Source organism: Camelina sativa, chromosome 11 (assembly GCF_030686135.1).
Source record: "Camelina sativa cultivar CO46 ecotype springtype chromosome 11, ASM3068613v1".
NCBI lineage: Eukaryota > Viridiplantae > Streptophyta > Magnoliopsida > Brassicales > Brassicaceae > Camelina > Camelina sativa.
Window position 1 is genome coordinate 2,904,461 of NC_141890.1, and position 16,015 is coordinate 2,920,475.

The 16,015-nt window shown below is 36.7% G+C and overlaps 3 protein-coding genes, 1 long non-coding RNA gene and 2 pseudogenes across 5 annotated transcripts; 3 read left to right on the plus strand and 3 right to left on the minus strand.

Annotated features, from left to right (window-relative positions):
* Positions 1–1,654: 1,654 nt before the first annotated feature.
* LOC147933574 (3-ketoacyl-CoA synthase 17 pseudogene) lies at positions 1,655–3,370 on the minus strand (annotated as a pseudogene). Its single transcript, XR_015572474.1, has one exon. The product of XR_015572474.1 is annotated as a 3-ketoacyl-CoA synthase 17 pseudogene (transcript).
* Positions 3,371–3,858: 488 nt separating this feature from the next.
* On the plus strand, positions 3,859–4,645 carry LOC147933575 (uncharacterized). Its single transcript, XR_015572476.1, has 2 exons — positions 3,859–4,045; positions 4,195–4,645. It is a non-coding gene; the product is annotated as an uncharacterized LOC147933575 (long non-coding RNA).
* Positions 4,646–4,962: 317 nt separating this feature from the next.
* Positions 4,963–6,323, minus strand: LOC104721344 (polyubiquitin 11). The gene is made up of 2 exons (XM_010439304.3): positions 6,113–6,323; positions 4,963–5,805 (listed from the first exon to the last, which is right to left on the minus strand). The coding sequence occupies exon 2, from the start codon at positions 5,803–5,805 to the stop codon at positions 5,116–5,118; it is 690 nt and encodes a 229-aa protein (XP_010437606.1). The 5' UTR covers positions 6,113–6,323; the 3' UTR covers positions 4,963–5,115.
* Positions 6,324–6,576: 253 nt separating this feature from the next.
* On the minus strand, positions 6,577–7,322 carry LOC147933576 (isoaspartyl peptidase/L-asparaginase 1 pseudogene; annotated as a pseudogene).
* A 2,026-nt stretch (positions 7,323–9,348) lies between these two features.
* On the plus strand, positions 9,349–12,613 carry LOC104721345 (putative receptor-like serine/threonine-protein kinase At4g34500). Its single transcript, XM_010439306.3, has 7 exons — positions 9,349–10,096; positions 11,100–11,204; positions 11,298–11,420; positions 11,508–11,678; positions 11,768–11,897; positions 12,000–12,209; positions 12,300–12,613. Exons 1-7 carry the CDS (start codon positions 9,537–9,539, stop codon positions 12,363–12,365), a joined length of 1,365 nt encoding a protein of 454 aa, XP_010437608.1. The 5' UTR covers positions 9,349–9,536; the 3' UTR covers positions 12,366–12,613.
* Positions 12,614–12,779: 166 nt separating this feature from the next.
* LOC104721346 (cyclase-associated protein 1) lies at positions 12,780–15,866 on the plus strand. The gene is made up of 10 exons (XM_010439307.3): positions 12,780–13,317; positions 13,401–13,569; positions 13,674–13,738; positions 13,906–14,206; positions 14,305–14,452; positions 14,547–14,656; positions 14,748–14,803; positions 14,891–14,947; positions 15,054–15,197; positions 15,412–15,866. The coding sequence occupies exons 1-10, from the start codon at positions 13,018–13,020 to the stop codon at positions 15,496–15,498; spliced, it is 1,437 nt and encodes a 478-aa protein (XP_010437609.1). The 5' UTR covers positions 12,780–13,017; the 3' UTR covers positions 15,499–15,866.
* Positions 15,867–16,015: the final 149 nt, after the last annotated feature.

The following is a 16,015-nucleotide window of genomic DNA, read 5'->3' on the forward strand; positions in this document are numbered from 1 at the left end:
TCTCAAGATGATGAGAATCGATCAAATCTTGTATTTCTTCCACTTCCATATCACAAGCAGAGGTATATTGCTTTCTTTATTTCTTTTTCTAGTTTTTTTTAGTTTTAAGTGATTGATTTTTCCTACAAATAAACAAAAAGGTTTTCACTTTTTCTTTTCAGATTTTAAACTAAAATTTAAGTTTTTTTTTTTGTCGATACTAAAATTTAAGGTTTTTTAACCAATATTTTCGTATATTTACAAACTTAAGTGTTAAACTTAAATACGCTTGAAGATTAATCTGACTAAACATTTCGGATCTGTAAGCTTCGTGTCATAAGTCCAACATATTTTTGTGTGTTCTAAATTTAACACTTCGGATTTTTTCACAAATATTTTTTTTTAAGTAAAACTTGTTTTAAACTTTTAACTAAATTTTTTAGTATACAAATTATTTTTATTGACAAAAAAAAATTTCAAACTTAAATGTTATATTTGAGTATAAGACGAACCCGGTTTAGCATCCCAGAGCCGAGGGGTACATGTATTCGCAACTTGTGAGTAATTTCATGTATTCTAAATTTAATACATGTTTTGTTTTTTTTGTCGGACCATTACACTAATCCCTACATTCGTAGGGAACGAGACTCGATCTCTGGTGTGATGGTGTCTTGTGCATTAAAGACTTACTTTTGGCCACTACATTAAGGTCACTTCACTTAACACATGTTTTCGTACGCAAGGATATATTAGTTGAGTGTTCTAAGTTCTACCTAACAATTTTTATTATACAAACAATTTTATTTTTAGAAAAGAACTAAAATTTTGTCAACGCTTTTGGTCCCATCTTTTGACTTCGTAACCATTCTTGGTCATTTTAGTGTTACCTTTATACACAACATACTAGATTAAGATCCGTGTTAGAGTACGTGTTGAAATTTATTTTATTTATATTGTAATTTTTATATAAAATGTAATTTATATACTTGTTTTTAAAAGTTTTTTGGATAAAACATTATGCAATAAAATCATATGCTAAATATGATAGCTTGAAAAAAAAAACTTATTTTATAAGTTTTATATTGTTAATGATTCTAGATAATTACCCGTGCTATAACACTGGTTAAATTTTATTTATACAAAATTATGTATATTTTATATTTTAAAATAAAATTTTAATATGTTATATTAGTTTATGTATGTGAAATTATTTCAACAATGTATATTCTACATCATGACTTGAATGTCATTATAAAACATAATTTTGTAAATTTGGTTTTTAAAAAGTGAGTTATATTATATTATGAGTAATTTAATATATTTTTATACGTTTTGTTTTAATATACTTGGTTTCTTGAAATTCTTTCATATTATAGTGAAATATTATTGATAACTTTTATTTCAATAGAGTGTTTATAGTTTCTAACTTTTATATCAAGTTTCAATATATTAAAAATATTTCAAAATAAATTATTTAAAGTTTATTATATTATATAAAATTATAAAATTTAACAAAAAATATGAAATTGAATTTAAATATTCAAATTTTGACCCGTTACTTAGTAAATTTTTTAATTCAATAGATATTATTTTTAAAGAATAATATTACTAAAGCTTGAATATTTTATAGATTGAACAATTTATATTTGTTTTTAAAAATTCAACTTATGGTATATCCGGAAATAAAACTATTTTTTTAATTATAATAAATAATATAATAAACACATACATACATTTAAGTGTTACCTTCAACAGAATTTCTTGACCCATTGGTAAAGAACTAAAAATATAAGAGTTAAACTTTTTTTTTTTGGTACATGGAGGGGGACTAACCATGTTTTCGGACCGGTTCTTACGAGTTCAAAAGATCGATCTTAACTGGATATCTATGGATGCAATGTTCCCAAGGATTGTTAACCGAGGGCTTGACATCGCGGAGAGCCACCCAAACCGCGCTGTTACACTTAAACCCGCTTCCAAAAGCAATCTGCCAAACTCTGTTCCCTTTCCTCATTCTTCCTTTGGCTTCCGTGTAAGCCAATTCATACCATATCGAGCTCGAGGAAGTGTTTCCAAATCTATGCAGTGTCATTCTAGACGCCTCGACATGTCTTGGCGAAAGCTTTAAACTCTTCTCTAGTTCATCGATCACGGCTCTACCTCCCGCGTGAATACAGAAATGATCAAATGCAAGCTTGAAATCTGGTATGTAAGGCTTGTGCTTCTTGGCATTGAACAATCTCTTAGCAACAAAAGTCGCAAAGAAGAGGATCTGCTCGCTTATAGGAAGAACCAGAGGACCCAATGTGGTGATGTTCGTCTTTAAAGCTTCTCCGGCTATAGCCATAAGATCTTTCGACAAAGAAACTCCGGTTTTCAAACACTCGTCTTGTTCTTGGTACACACAACTGAATGCTTTCTCATCAGATCCTTTATGAGTCCTTACCGTATGAACAAGCTTATACTTGGACCGTTTTCGATCCAAAGGCTTGTTCGAAAGCAGAACCGCTGAGCCACCAACTCTAAACAAGCAATTAGGGATCAACATTGCTTTCTTGTTACCAAAATACCAATTCTGAGTAATGTTCTCAGTACTAATCACAAGAGCAAAAGTGTTCCTCTGTATCTGTAACATGTCACTAGCGAGATCAACCGCGATAACACCAGCACTACATCCCATTCCACCAAGGTTAAAGCTCTTGACGTTTCCTCTAAGTTTATACTTGTTAACAATCATGGCGGATAAAGAAGGCGTAGGGTTAAACAAACTACAGTTCACAACAAGAACACCAATCTCTCTAGGATTGATTTTGGTATTCTCGAAGAGGTTATCGAGTGCACCGAAGATTACCTGCTCTGCTTCCTCACGCGCAGCGGCCATAGTGGGACGTGGCGGGGTGCTGTGAATAGACTCCGGTAAATAAGTCTCTTCTCCGAGACCGGATCGAACCAAGATCTTTCGTTGGAACTCAAGCGACGATTCGCTGAAATCTTGAATCAAACTAGAGTTGTTCATGAATTTTTGGTAGCTAACTTTTTGATCCGACGGTGGTAAGTAGCAAGAGTAATCGACAAGGTAAACGGATCTAGGTCGTGACATGAAGAAGACTGTGCATCCAAATATGGCGAATGTGATGAGGGAGATGACTCCGACGAGGTTGTACTGGAGCTGGAGCTGGAGCTGGAGCTGGTTTAGAGTTAATAAGGAGACGTTCGTGAACAAAACCGCCATTACAAGAGGGACGAGCATGATCTTCAAAAAGTGAGTAATCAGGTGGTGATAACCAAGCTTGACGTAGTTGCGGGAGTCCATGGAACCTTGGAAACTTGTTGCTGATGCTGGTGAGAAACTGATGCTGGGTGTGCGCGCGCGTATATATAGACACCGAGAGAGAGATGAAGAGAAGAATTAAATATCGTAAGGGGATTGTATTGTGTTTATAGACAGACACACCATTTTCTCCTGGTTGGGTGGAGTTTGATATAACTAAAAAACAGAAACAAGTCGCCGTTAATGTGTTCTGGCATCATGTGCATTGGCCAACTAATGGGAGACGTAATGAGCAAGAGTGAATAAGTTTTTTTTTGGTTTTTATGGAGAAATAGAGAAGAAGAGTAAGTAGATTTAAAAAAAAAAAAAAAAAAAAAAAAAAAAGAGTACGTAGATTTTTTTCTAATCGGTTTCTGTTTTTCTAAATTTATAGGGAAAAGGTATTTTAAATGAGAGGATATGAACGTAAAAATAAGAATGGGCTAGGGCCCAATTGTCTTTTAGTTTCTCCAATGGACCTAAAGTCAATTTAGTAAAAATCACTGGATCTGTATTAATTCTAAGAATTACACTACTCTTGAGATGGTTCCCCTTATCGAGCACTGGCCAACCTGACGTCGTCTCCTAAAAGATCTCGTTGAGATGGTTCCCCTTATCGAGCATTACAAGGTAAATTTTATTTTTCTGTGTAGGGTTCGTTTGAGCTTCCCCGAGGTCAATCTTCTAGAGAAGGGGATGTTGAACTAGGAGAACAACAAGGTGGAGATCAAGGATTAGAAGGTTTCTTCAAAAAAGGTATTCTATATATATATATATATATATATATATGAGTGCTAAATTACTCTACCAAATTGTTCTACCTAAGTGGTTGCTCTGTGTTATGTCTCAGTTTTGACTGTTCAATTTTATTGACTAGTTTGCTGTTGTTACAAATACTCAAAAAGGTATACCCGTGGTGGTTTCTAATCTCTGTTGAAAGAGCAAAGAGCTTACAGAAGAACTCAAGGAAGTGGATGTGTATTGCAATTATCATCCTCCTTGTTGTGGTAAAGCTGATACATATACATGGTTCGGGAATTACTCAGTTTCAATGTATGATTAGACATATTTTCTGCTGATGACAAAAAGAAAGAAGCTGAGATTGATATCCAACCTCTATCTAACATCGGTGATGGCTATTGGGGATCCTGAATTGTTTGGGAAATGGCTAAAACCGCAAGATGCCACTTCTAGATGACCATTATTATTTGTGTCGGAAATTTTCTCAACTCCTTTTGCGTTCTTTTAATCTCATTTCAAAGACTATACTTTAATGTTTGCATAACCCAATGGATCACACTATCACGTTTTGAGAAGAACATCCTTGTGATCATCAATTAAAATTAGAGTTAATATTAATTCATCTCCTTCATTTAAACCTGGAAGCAGCGTATCGACAGACTCAATATGACGACGTCTCATCTCATGTCTCAAGACACTTTTCATCTAATAAGCAACGTATATGAAAATCCTAAACTTGTTGTTACCTAACTCATTAACACGTTCAAACCATCCTTGGAACCTAAAAGCTCAACACGTTCACTGAGGACACTCGGTGCTTACCAACACAACTTGACTTAAGGAAACCATCGAAACTATACTAAGTTTTGCAGAGCTTAGAACCAGCTTGTAGACCAGAAGCAACTTTTCAGTGCTTATCAAACAAACGAGGATAAAGAGAACTGAATGATATTAGTTCCAATCATAATACGAAAGAGAAATAAAAGAAAAGACACAACATAGTTCATCGAATTATTTCATTGGGGGCTTTACAAGGCCCCATAGCACAAGTTGTAAAAGAAACTTACAAGTAACCACAACAGAGATTAAAAACCACCACGGAGACGGAGGACCAAGTGAAGGGTCGATTCCTTCTGAATGTTGTAGTCAGCCAATGTGCGACCATCCTCGAGCTGCTTTCCAGCGAAGATGAGACGCTGCTGGTCCGGAGGGATACCTTCCTTGTCCTGGATCTTAGCCTTCACATTGTCAATGGTGTCGGAGCTCTCAACCTCCAGTGTGATGGTCTTCCCGGTCAAAGTCTTCACGAAAATCTGCATACCACCACGGAGACGCAAGACCAAGTGAAGAGTAGACTCCTTCTGAATGTTGTAGTCAGCCAAAGTCCTGCCGTCTTCAAGTTGCTTACCGGCGAAGATCAACCTCTGCTGGTCCGGTGGGATACCCTCCTTGTCTTGGATTTTAGCTTTGACATTATCGATGGTGTCAGAGCTCTCCACCTCCAAAGTGATAGTCTTTCCAGTCAAAGTCTTGACGAAGATCTGCATACCACCACGAAGCCTGAGGACCAAGTGAAGAGTAGATTCCTTCTGGATGTTGTAGTCAGCCAAGGTCCTGCCGTCTTCTAGCTGCTTACCGGCAAAGATAAGCCTTTGCTGATCCGGAGGGATACCTTCCTTGTCCTGGATCTTGGCTTTGACGTTGTCGATTGTATCAGAGCTTTCCACCTCGAGGGTGATTGTCTTTCCGGTGAGAGTCTTAACGAAGATTTGCATCTGCAATTCAGAAACAGAGTGATTGATAAATACCCAGATCAAATCCAAAACAGGAATCAGATTCGAGTAAGAAACTAATTATCAAACCTAGATAGAATTAACACGTTATCAATCGATACAAAACTCAATTCCTTTGATAAAATCGAATTAAATTCAAAGAGAAGTAATTCGATTTGGGGGAAAAAAAAAACAACGAACCCTAATCGAGGACTAACACAAGAGAGATCTACCGGTGAAACTCAAACCTAACCAAATTCGAAAAACAAAGTTGAGACAAGTAATCGTATAAGTGAGGAGAAGTTTTTACCTTGACCAACGATTGAGAGAACAATTGATGATTACTAGGTTTTAGAAATTGGAAGCTGAATTGTGAAAAGAGATGAAAAAGGTCGTCGGGTGTTAAATAGAGAGTTTTATATCGAAGAGACTTCGGATGAGGACGTGAAGCATTAGCCAACCAGAACTAGACATGTATGACGTGTATTGAGCGTTGTTTACACGCCACATCTTGAATAAGGGCCAAATTATATAGTCCACGGGCCAATGGAATATGAAGGCCCAAAGAGAACGATTAACCAATGCTGCTGGTAAAGTTAATTTCAGTTAGATTTCACTTCACATTTATTTTCAATTAAACCGTAAATCAAACTAAATCTCAAGAACTAAACACAATATCGTTAGACTGAGGCATATAATAAGGCTACAAATTTAAACTTTAAGAAGAAAATAAAACAGAGTTAGTACACAAAGCCACTCGTGATTTCAGCTGTTTTACCAGATTGCAATATGACCGTCTTCGGTGGCACAAGCCCTGAACATACCGGTAGTGTTAAACGGCATCGGGACTTCACTTTTGGCAGAGACAGCAACGAGTCCACAGCTTCATCTGGGAACCCGATTGGTCAATAACATAAGCCGCTGCCTCGGTCAAAGACAAGCCTTTATACTCCATGAGTGCAGCCACGTCTCTCGCCACAGTTCCACGGATGATCTCTTCTCCTTTACATGTGGCTGAGACGGCACAAAGGTGGTTAGCGTTAAGTTCCTGCGCCAATGACTAGCGTATCCCTAATTCTGCCAACCATCTTGCTGACATAACCGCCCGTTGATGTAGCCGAAGCCAGATTATCATCGGACTGTTTTGAAGGAATTAAACTTTTTTGTTTAGTATGACACGAAAAGGTCATTACATGAACACAAGGTTCAAGAACATGGTTATAAGAGAATAAACATAGTATCTGGACTCGATTGAATAATTCTTTGGCCTGCTTAAGCCTTGCAATGTTCTCAGAAGTTATGAAATGGCTAGAAAGAATTGACCATCTCAACTCCCTAGAAAACCAAAATTTAGAGAAAGCTTTACAACGGAATCAAATTTAATAATCAATACAAGTAAAAAAAAGGCTATATATAGAGACCAAAAAAGTAGCATGGTTTGATGCTATTTAAAATTTTTATCAAGTAGCATGGTTTGATGCTACCAATCTTTTTAACAAATGCTATTTTTACTGAGTCATTTTCCTGTCACATCTTCTATGTTTAAAGATAATTATATCCTCCTGCAATTCTTTAACACAACAATTAAAAAATAAATATTAAATCATTTCTTTAACAAAACCTAAAATTTACTTTTCATATTCTTCTTCCATCTCTCTTTGTCTCTCTTTTTCTCTCTAATTTTTCCATTGAAATCCTCAAATCTTTCATCTTTTAATCTTTATATCATGTATGTCTCTATTCAATGATGACATACGATGGAGACCAACCCTTCTATAAACCGTTTCTTCATCCACACTATTCTTCGGCCATGTTCTCCATCTGATTCAAGTATGTTTTTTGATGAATCAGATCTAGTTGACTAAGCCTAAGTTCACTTTGTTCTAACTTGATCTAGCAGTTTGTCTCGTTCCAGATATGTTTTCATTGAGGTTGAGTATGGGTTTTTCTATGTGTAATTGTGTTTTTGCTTTTGGTTTCATACAAAAACAGTGACTCAACATTGGGCATTCGATGGACTAGATCCAGTGTACCAGATCCGGTGGACCATATTCGATGGAGCAGATCCGATGGACCAAATCCGATGGACCAAATCTGATGAACCAAATCCGATGGACCAGATTCGATGGAATAAATTGTCCATTTTCTGTTTTCTAACATGTTGTCCATTGTGCATATATACTGACCAACTGATTGCCACAAGTCATAGACCAGAGAATGACACAAGTGATGCATCATCCACATTCCAGCGAGGTTTTACTCTTTGGACCAGAAATTTGTCTTTCGATGGACCAGATCTGGTCTACTTAATATGTCCATTTCATATTTTTCCTAACTTGTTGTCCATCATGTTTTTTATTTTTATCGACAACTAATTATGATTCATAATAGAATGTAATAGCCTTTGGTCTATCTATATTTGATATTTGTCTATTTGTTATATTACTTCTGCTACTTACGACTTCACTTTCACTAGTGATGGACAATTGCAAACATTGCACATATTGTCTATCATAACTTGTCTACTACATTTAGTCTATTGAAAGAGAAATATGTGTTGGATGGCATAAATGAAAAGACAATAAATGACATAGAGATACATGACATCAAATTATGGACCAACAGTTTATATGAGAAAGATAATTATGTCCATAATTAATGTTGTCCACCGCATAAACTGTCACATTCATACCAAACAATTAATTGTTAGTTTTCTTCTCTTTCTTTCTTATAGGGGTAATATAGTATTTTACTCTTATAGCACACAAATAAAAATGACATAATCGAAAAGGTAAGAAAAAAATGGTATTTCTTACAACTTTAATTATGAAAATGGCATTTTTCACCAAATATATAATAATCAACCGCGGATGTGGACCATAGTATGTTGCCCGCTGGCCTTCGAGGGCCGGTCCGCCGCAGATCACTGAAAAAACGGGACCGCGACGGTCAGTCCGTTCGGTCGCAAGAGTGAACAAGTTTTTTGTTTTTGTGGAAAAACAGAGAAAGTAGACTTTTTGAATCGATTTCTGTTTTTCTAAATTTATAGGAAAACGTATCTTAGAGAGGATATGGACGTGAAAATAAGAATGGGCTAAGGCCCAATTGTTTTTTGTTTCTTCGGTGGACCTAAAGTCAATTTAGCAAAAATCAGTGGATATGTATCAAATATACACCAACATGTATATACTTTTTTTTAGAGCCCAAAGAGAAAGGTATAGTATTATTGTCCAATAGCATGTCGGGAACACCAACATTATATGCTAAAATTATTATTTAATCGATTTTGATTACCAACGGCGTAAGATTTAATGCAAAATCCAGCTATTAATTAAAGATAATTATTCTTTACAAATTCTCTATTTCAATAAAAACCAAATTATAGTTAGACTAAAGACTATAATATCATTTTAAACAACTAGACATTTAAAAAAAAAAAATAATAATAAAAAAATAATAATAATAATAACTCTCGCTCGGTGGCATTGTCGTAATAAACCCCAAAACGCAAGCCTTAAAATTAAAAAGCACACTCAGTTTCTACCCGTTGAGACTTGTTGAGCTCTATGTCTTGTCTCTCTCTCTCTCATTTTATTATCGTCATCATCCTCTTTTGTTTGTTTTCTCCTAACGTTTCTCTTTCTTCTTCGAACAATCTCCAAACCTTTTTGTTTTGTTTGAGAAGAACCAAACTACACCAAGAGAAGAGTTTAGTTTAGTCTTTGTTGTTCGCGATGTCGGACTCAGGTTCTTCTCACAAGTCCTCCACAACCACAAAGTTACCTTCAGTTTTGGGACTAAACATCTACATAGTCATCGCGATATGTTCTGTTTTCATACTCTTGATCTCGGTCCTCATCTTCCTCTTCGTCTGTTTGAACCGAGTCTCACGCGCTCGTAGAATGCGTGTGAAACACAGCTCAGGCTCGATCCCGCTAGTCTCCAAGGAGATATCGGAGATCAAGACGACGGTCGGTAAGTTTATTATAAACTCCGACGAATCAAAGGGTAAGATCGGAAACGAAGCTGTCGTCGTGGTTCCCGCATCGAGCAAAGAAGCGACGACTACGAGTACGAGTGGTGGGTTTGACACTTTGTCGGTGGCTTCGAGCGGTGGTGACGTTGGTCCCGAGGTCATGGGATGGGGAAGATGGTATAGCTTGAAAGATCTGGAGATTGCGACGCGTGGCTTCTCTGATGAGAACGTGATCGGTGAAGGAGGTTACGGTGTCGTTTATAGAGCTGATTTCTTTGACGGCTCTGTCGCCGCCGTCAAGAACCTCCTTAACAACAAGTAAGTAGTTTTGTTTACTAATTTCAGATTAGATCATTTTTGAAAAAAAAAAGTTTCAGTTTTTTGAAATTTGGATCTTATCTCTCTCTCTCTCTCTCTGGTGGTACATAACATTAAATTATTCATTCCTCATGTCTGACAAATTTTATTCATTTACTTCAATTCACGGACTCCGTGATTCTTGGGTCAAGGCTTCGTTGGTACTTACTACTACTTGGTTCTTTTGAAAAATTGCTTTAAGTGTTGTCTTCTTCGCTCCTTTCCACCCCAAGAAAATGGTGAAACTTTGATTTTTTAATATATCTCCGACAAGTGTTTTAATTAGATAACACATTCTCCGCATTAATATATTTGAGAGTTTGACTTTCAGTGATGTAACCATTTATTTTATCTCCTGAATTAGTAACTTCAACATATCTAAATTACAGTGCTTACTTAGTTCCAGAGGCATTTCAAGAGAATAAATTTCCGACCATTGAACTATATAATTGCTGTTTTCTTTTAGGTAGGTGTAGTGAAGCTAAAAGAGTAAAACAAAAGGAAAAATTAATTAGTTGTGTGCTTTGTTCTTTATTCTCTACGAATGCTTTCTTTAATCTTTTCCTTTTCTTTTGACCTCTTTTGTTTTAGTTGTTACCTTTTTTAGATGATGAGATGTCTCTCACTGGGTCTATGAATTTTGAATCACTGGGTTGATTTTATGATTTAATCAATGTAATGGATAAATCTTCTGTTTAGGTAGCAAGATTGCAGGAATCTATTATATTGATAGTTAGGTTGAGCAGATTCAGGTTGTTGGTGGCAGGACAACCACTGCAAGTTTGATGCCTTTTTAAAAAGAAATATAATAAATTGTTTTGGTCCTGAGAGGAGGCATGGATGAAACTTTTTTTGGCTTCTTGTTTACTCTCTCACAGTATTGTTTTATAGTAAACATTTTTTTAAAATTTAGATATAATAAAATGAATCTGCTAAATTGATGGTAAAACATAACTTTCTTCAGGGGTCAAGCAGAGAAAGAGTTCAAAGTTGAAGTAGAAGCTATTGGAAAAGTAAGACATAAGAACTTGGTTGGTCTAATGGGATATTGTGCTGACAGTGTTCAAAGGTGTCAAAACATACCAACTCAAATGAATTAGTTGTAAACTCCAGTTTGTATTTAATCTAACAAAATTTTACTACTTTCTTTGTTCTTGATTAGGATGCTTGTGTATGAATATATTGATAATGGAAACTTGGAGCAGTGGCTGCACGGTGATGTTGGTCCGGTTAGTCCTCTGACGTGGGATATCCGCATGAAGATTGCCATTGGAACAGCAAAAGGGTGCAGTTTCTTTTGTTCTTTCTTCTTCTTTTCGAATTGCATTCTATCTGCAATAGGGCACTTAAAACCATGTATTTTGATGAACAGATTAGCCTATTTACATGAAGGGCTTGAACCTAAGGTTGTGCACCGTGATGTGAAATCTAGTAACATCTTGCTCGATAGGAAATGGAACGCGAAAGTGTCTGATTTTGGTTTGGCCAAGTTATTAGGATCTGAGACAAGCTATGTGACAACTCGTGTTATGGGAACTTTTGGGTATATACCTCTCTCTTCTTTCAATTAATAAACGGAGATTGTGACTTCACACTGATAAATCTTACATTATTTTGTGAAAAAATCGACAGATATGTTTCACCAGAATATGCAAGTACTGGTATGCTCAATGAGTGTAGTGATGTCTACAGTTTCGGTGTTTTGCTCATGGAGATGATTACAGGAAGAAGTCCTGTCGATTATTCAAGACCGCCTGGCGAGGTAGTAATCTCTCATACATTAATATTGAGAACTTTTGACTAAATAATCCATTCCTCCTCCCAAGAACATATGCAAATATTTGTTTGTTGAACCATTTTTTAGATGAACTTAGTGGATTGGTTCAAAGGAATGGTTGCAAGTAGACGTGGAGAAGAAATTATAGACCCTAAAATCAAGACCTCACCACCTCCAAGAGCTTTGAAAAGAGCTTTGCTTGTTTGTTTGCGTTGCATAGACCTTGATGCTAGTAAACGACCAAAGATGGGACAAATCATTCACATGCTTGAAGCTGAAGATTTCCCTTTCCGTCCTGTAAGTATATATAAAAAAAAAAAGCTAAAAAGAGATTTAATTAATACTTTATGCAATTAACTGATTTTAAAAGTTGTATGTGTCATACAGGAACACAGATCAAACCAGGAAAGAATGACCGAGAAAGCTTCTATGGCAAACAACCATCACGGTTAAGAGTTGATGCTCTATTCGTTTAGACATCCACAAAGATGTTGTTTCCATGTTTTATTAATTCTTAAAATTGATGATTGATCATATGCCAAAAGGAAAAAATTGGAAAAATGAGTTTAGATATATGAGAGTATGGAATTCAGATTCAAGGCTTGTATTTTGTATATATCATATATGTCTGTATAAATAAATTAGTGAAACTTTATCTTCTCTTTTTGGTTCAAACTCAATTTCACTTGGTTCAAACTCAATTTCACTTGGTTCAAACTCAATTTAAGCCACATTGACCTGGACCGATCGGTTCTGCTTTAGAAATTGATTGGTACTATTCTGTTTTGATTAGCGTTTTAAATTAAACCGATCTCAAACCGGAAATTATGCAACTCAGTTTTTTAATGACCGGGATTCGGACAAATCGGATCCGGTTCGGGTGGAGCACAAAACAGATGTGTCGGAATTCGGATCCGACAAACCACGACCACTCCACTACCTGCGATTGGTGAAACTATCCGAGAACCGCCACGTGTCATCACATATTCTCCTGACATCTCCACCATCATCATAGCCCCCACACGCAAAAAGGGAAAACAAAATCCACATTCTTTAAAAAAATCGATTTCATCTCCAGATCTGTGTGATTCGAGGGAGCGAAACAATGGAAGAGGATTTGATTAAACGTCTTGAAGCTGCGGTTACGAGGCTTGAAGGGATCTCAAGCAACGGAGGAGGTGGAGGAGTTGTTTCTGTTTCCCGCGGAGGAGATTTCTCAATCGATGATGATGTCGCATCGTCCGATCCTTCGATTCTGGCTTATGACGATCTGATTTCTCAATGTGTCGGTAGGGCTTTGACTGCTTCTGAGAAGATCGGTGGAGTTGTTCTTGATGTGACGAAGATTGTCGCCGAAGCATTTGCTTCGCAAAAGGAGCTGCTTGTTCGCATCAAGCAAACTCAGGTATGTTTGCTTGAGTTTTTTTTTGGTGTAATCGATTTGGTGCGTCTTTGTGAATATTTTGGGCATTGTTGTGGTTTGAACAGAAGCCTGACCTCGCTGGATTGGCTGGGTTTCTAAAGCCGTTGAATGATGTTACAATGAAAGCTAATGCAATGACTGAAGGCAAAAGGTCTGATTTTTTCAATCACTTGAAGGCTGCTTCCGATAGTTTATCTGCATTGGCTTGGATTGCTTTCACTGGCAAAGATTGTGGTAAGCACATTGAGAGAGAGAGAGAGAGACATCATGTTGGAAAAGTTTCTAAATTTATGAATTTTGTGATTTCAAAATTTTCTCTTTGTTTTATCCCCTGCAAGGTATGAGCATGCCCATCGCTCATGTGGAAGAAAGTTGGCAAATGGCTGAGTTTTACAACAATAAGGTGTGAATCTTTAATCATCTCTATGCTTTCATATGTTATGATGTTATGGGATTATGAAAACACAATAGGAAACAAGGAGAGTTACTTGATTAGGTTGTAGAATCTTATATTGCTGTTTGATGCTCTTTGCGCATTGTTAATTCTGTGATATCCATGTTCTTCGTCAGGTTCTGGTTGAGTACCGTAACAAAGACGCAGATCATGTGGAATGGGCTAAAGCCTTAAAAGAACTTTACGTACCTGGTTTAAGGGATTATGTTAAAAGTCAATACCCCTTGGGACCTGTATGGAATGCATCAGGGAAACCTGCTACTGCTACTGCTCCTGCCAAGGCTCCACCCGGTGCTCCTGCTCCTCCACCAGCACCCATCTTCAGTTCTGAATCTTCAAAGCCATCATCATCGTCAAACCAGAAACAAGGGATGTCTGCGGTTTTCCAGCAGCTCAGCTCTGGTGCTGTGACCTCAGGTAGGTTTGATGTTGTATGTCTTTATAATTTGTGGCATAGTGTCTATTTTGGAATGTGAATCAAAAGTAGCTTATAATCCTTGTGCTTTGCTTTCCAGGTCTTAGAAAAGTGACCGATGATATGAAGACAAAGAACCGTGCTGATAGATCTGGAGCTGTTAGTGCCATTGAGAAGGAAACCCGTGCCAGTAAACCAGCCTTTTCAAAAACTGGACCACCGAAAATGGAACTTCAAATGGGTCGCAAGTGGGTTTTACTAACAATTACTATTATGGTACATAACTCTGGTAAAATGGTAGAAATGCTATAGTACTGATTGCTGCTTCTACTGTATTATTAGGTGGGCTGTTGAGAACCAAATTGGAAAGAAGGACTTGGTTATCAGCGAATGTGATTCCAAACAGTCTGTGTACATATTTGGTTGCAAAGATTCCGTCTTGCAGATACAAGGTAACTTTGCGGCATTTCAACCTCACTGTGAAAAGTTTGGATATCTACTCAAAATTCTTTGAGGTCCTTACTGTTGTTGCATAATCTGTAGGAAAAGTGAATAACATCACCATTGACAAATGCAACAAAATGGGTGTTGTTTTCACGGTGAGTGGAATAATACTCATTCCTCTTGCATTCCTACAGTATACAGTTATGATTTCTAATAATGTAAGATATAACATGTCTGTATAGGATGTTGTTGCTGCATTTGAGATTGTGAATTGCAACAACGTAGAAGTGCAATGTCAGGTTTGTTTTCTATAATCTATAAGCTTTTCTAATGGCAGCAGATATATCTTTTTTTCAAGACACTGATTGCTCTTCGTTTGTCTTTACTCATCTATGGCTAATCTAGGGTTCAGCTCCCACAGTTTCTGTGGACAACACAACTGGCTGTCAGTTATATCTAAACAAAGACTCATTAGAGACAGCGATAACAACAGCCAAATCGAGTGAGATCAATGTAATGGTGCCCGGTGCTACCCCTGATGGAGATTGGGTACGCCTTTACTCTCTTTGTAACCATGAAAACGTTTTGATTTTCTGGTATTCTTCAAACTTTATACACCAAAAAACGAAATACTTCTGGAATCTGGTTACTGTTGGTTGATACAAATATTCAGAAGCCATTGGTTGTGTAACCAGAAACCTAATGTGTATGACACTGTGTATGGTAGGTATTATTCTCATATTGTCTTGTTACAACATTGTAGGTGGAACATGCGCTGCCTCAACAGTACAACCATGTGTTCACGGAAGGGAAGTTTGAGACAATACCGGTCTCGCACTCAGGTGCCTAAACCAAGGAGAATCTATTTGCACTCTGGGTTTTGCTTGAATATCATGCCTTTTTTTTTATATACTCATATATTTGGTTTCTTCAGATTGTTATAGAGGAGAGAATCTGTTTGTTTGTTTGTTGGTTGGTTGGTTTTTGTCTTGTGTCTCTGTCCCCTAATTTTGGGTATGGAGGTTCTTTGGCCTTTTGATTTATATGATCTGAGCATCCTGTGTTTTGTTCGTCCTTGGGGTTTTGGATTTGGGTTTCTCCTTTCTTTGCTTTTGCGCTTGTTCTGAGCTATTGACTGTTGACATTGCGCACAAATCAAATCATGGATAGGAAAAAGTTGCAAATCCTGTTTTTGGAATATGCAATAATTTTATGTTATTCAACCTTTTTGGGTTTTGTTTTGTTAAGAACTTGTTAATGTATATAGGATATGATGTGAACACAGTAAAAAAAATCTTGAGAAAAGTATGGATGACCTTTAAAATACAGAATAGAAGTTTTAGTAAGTCAACATAATAATTGATTTG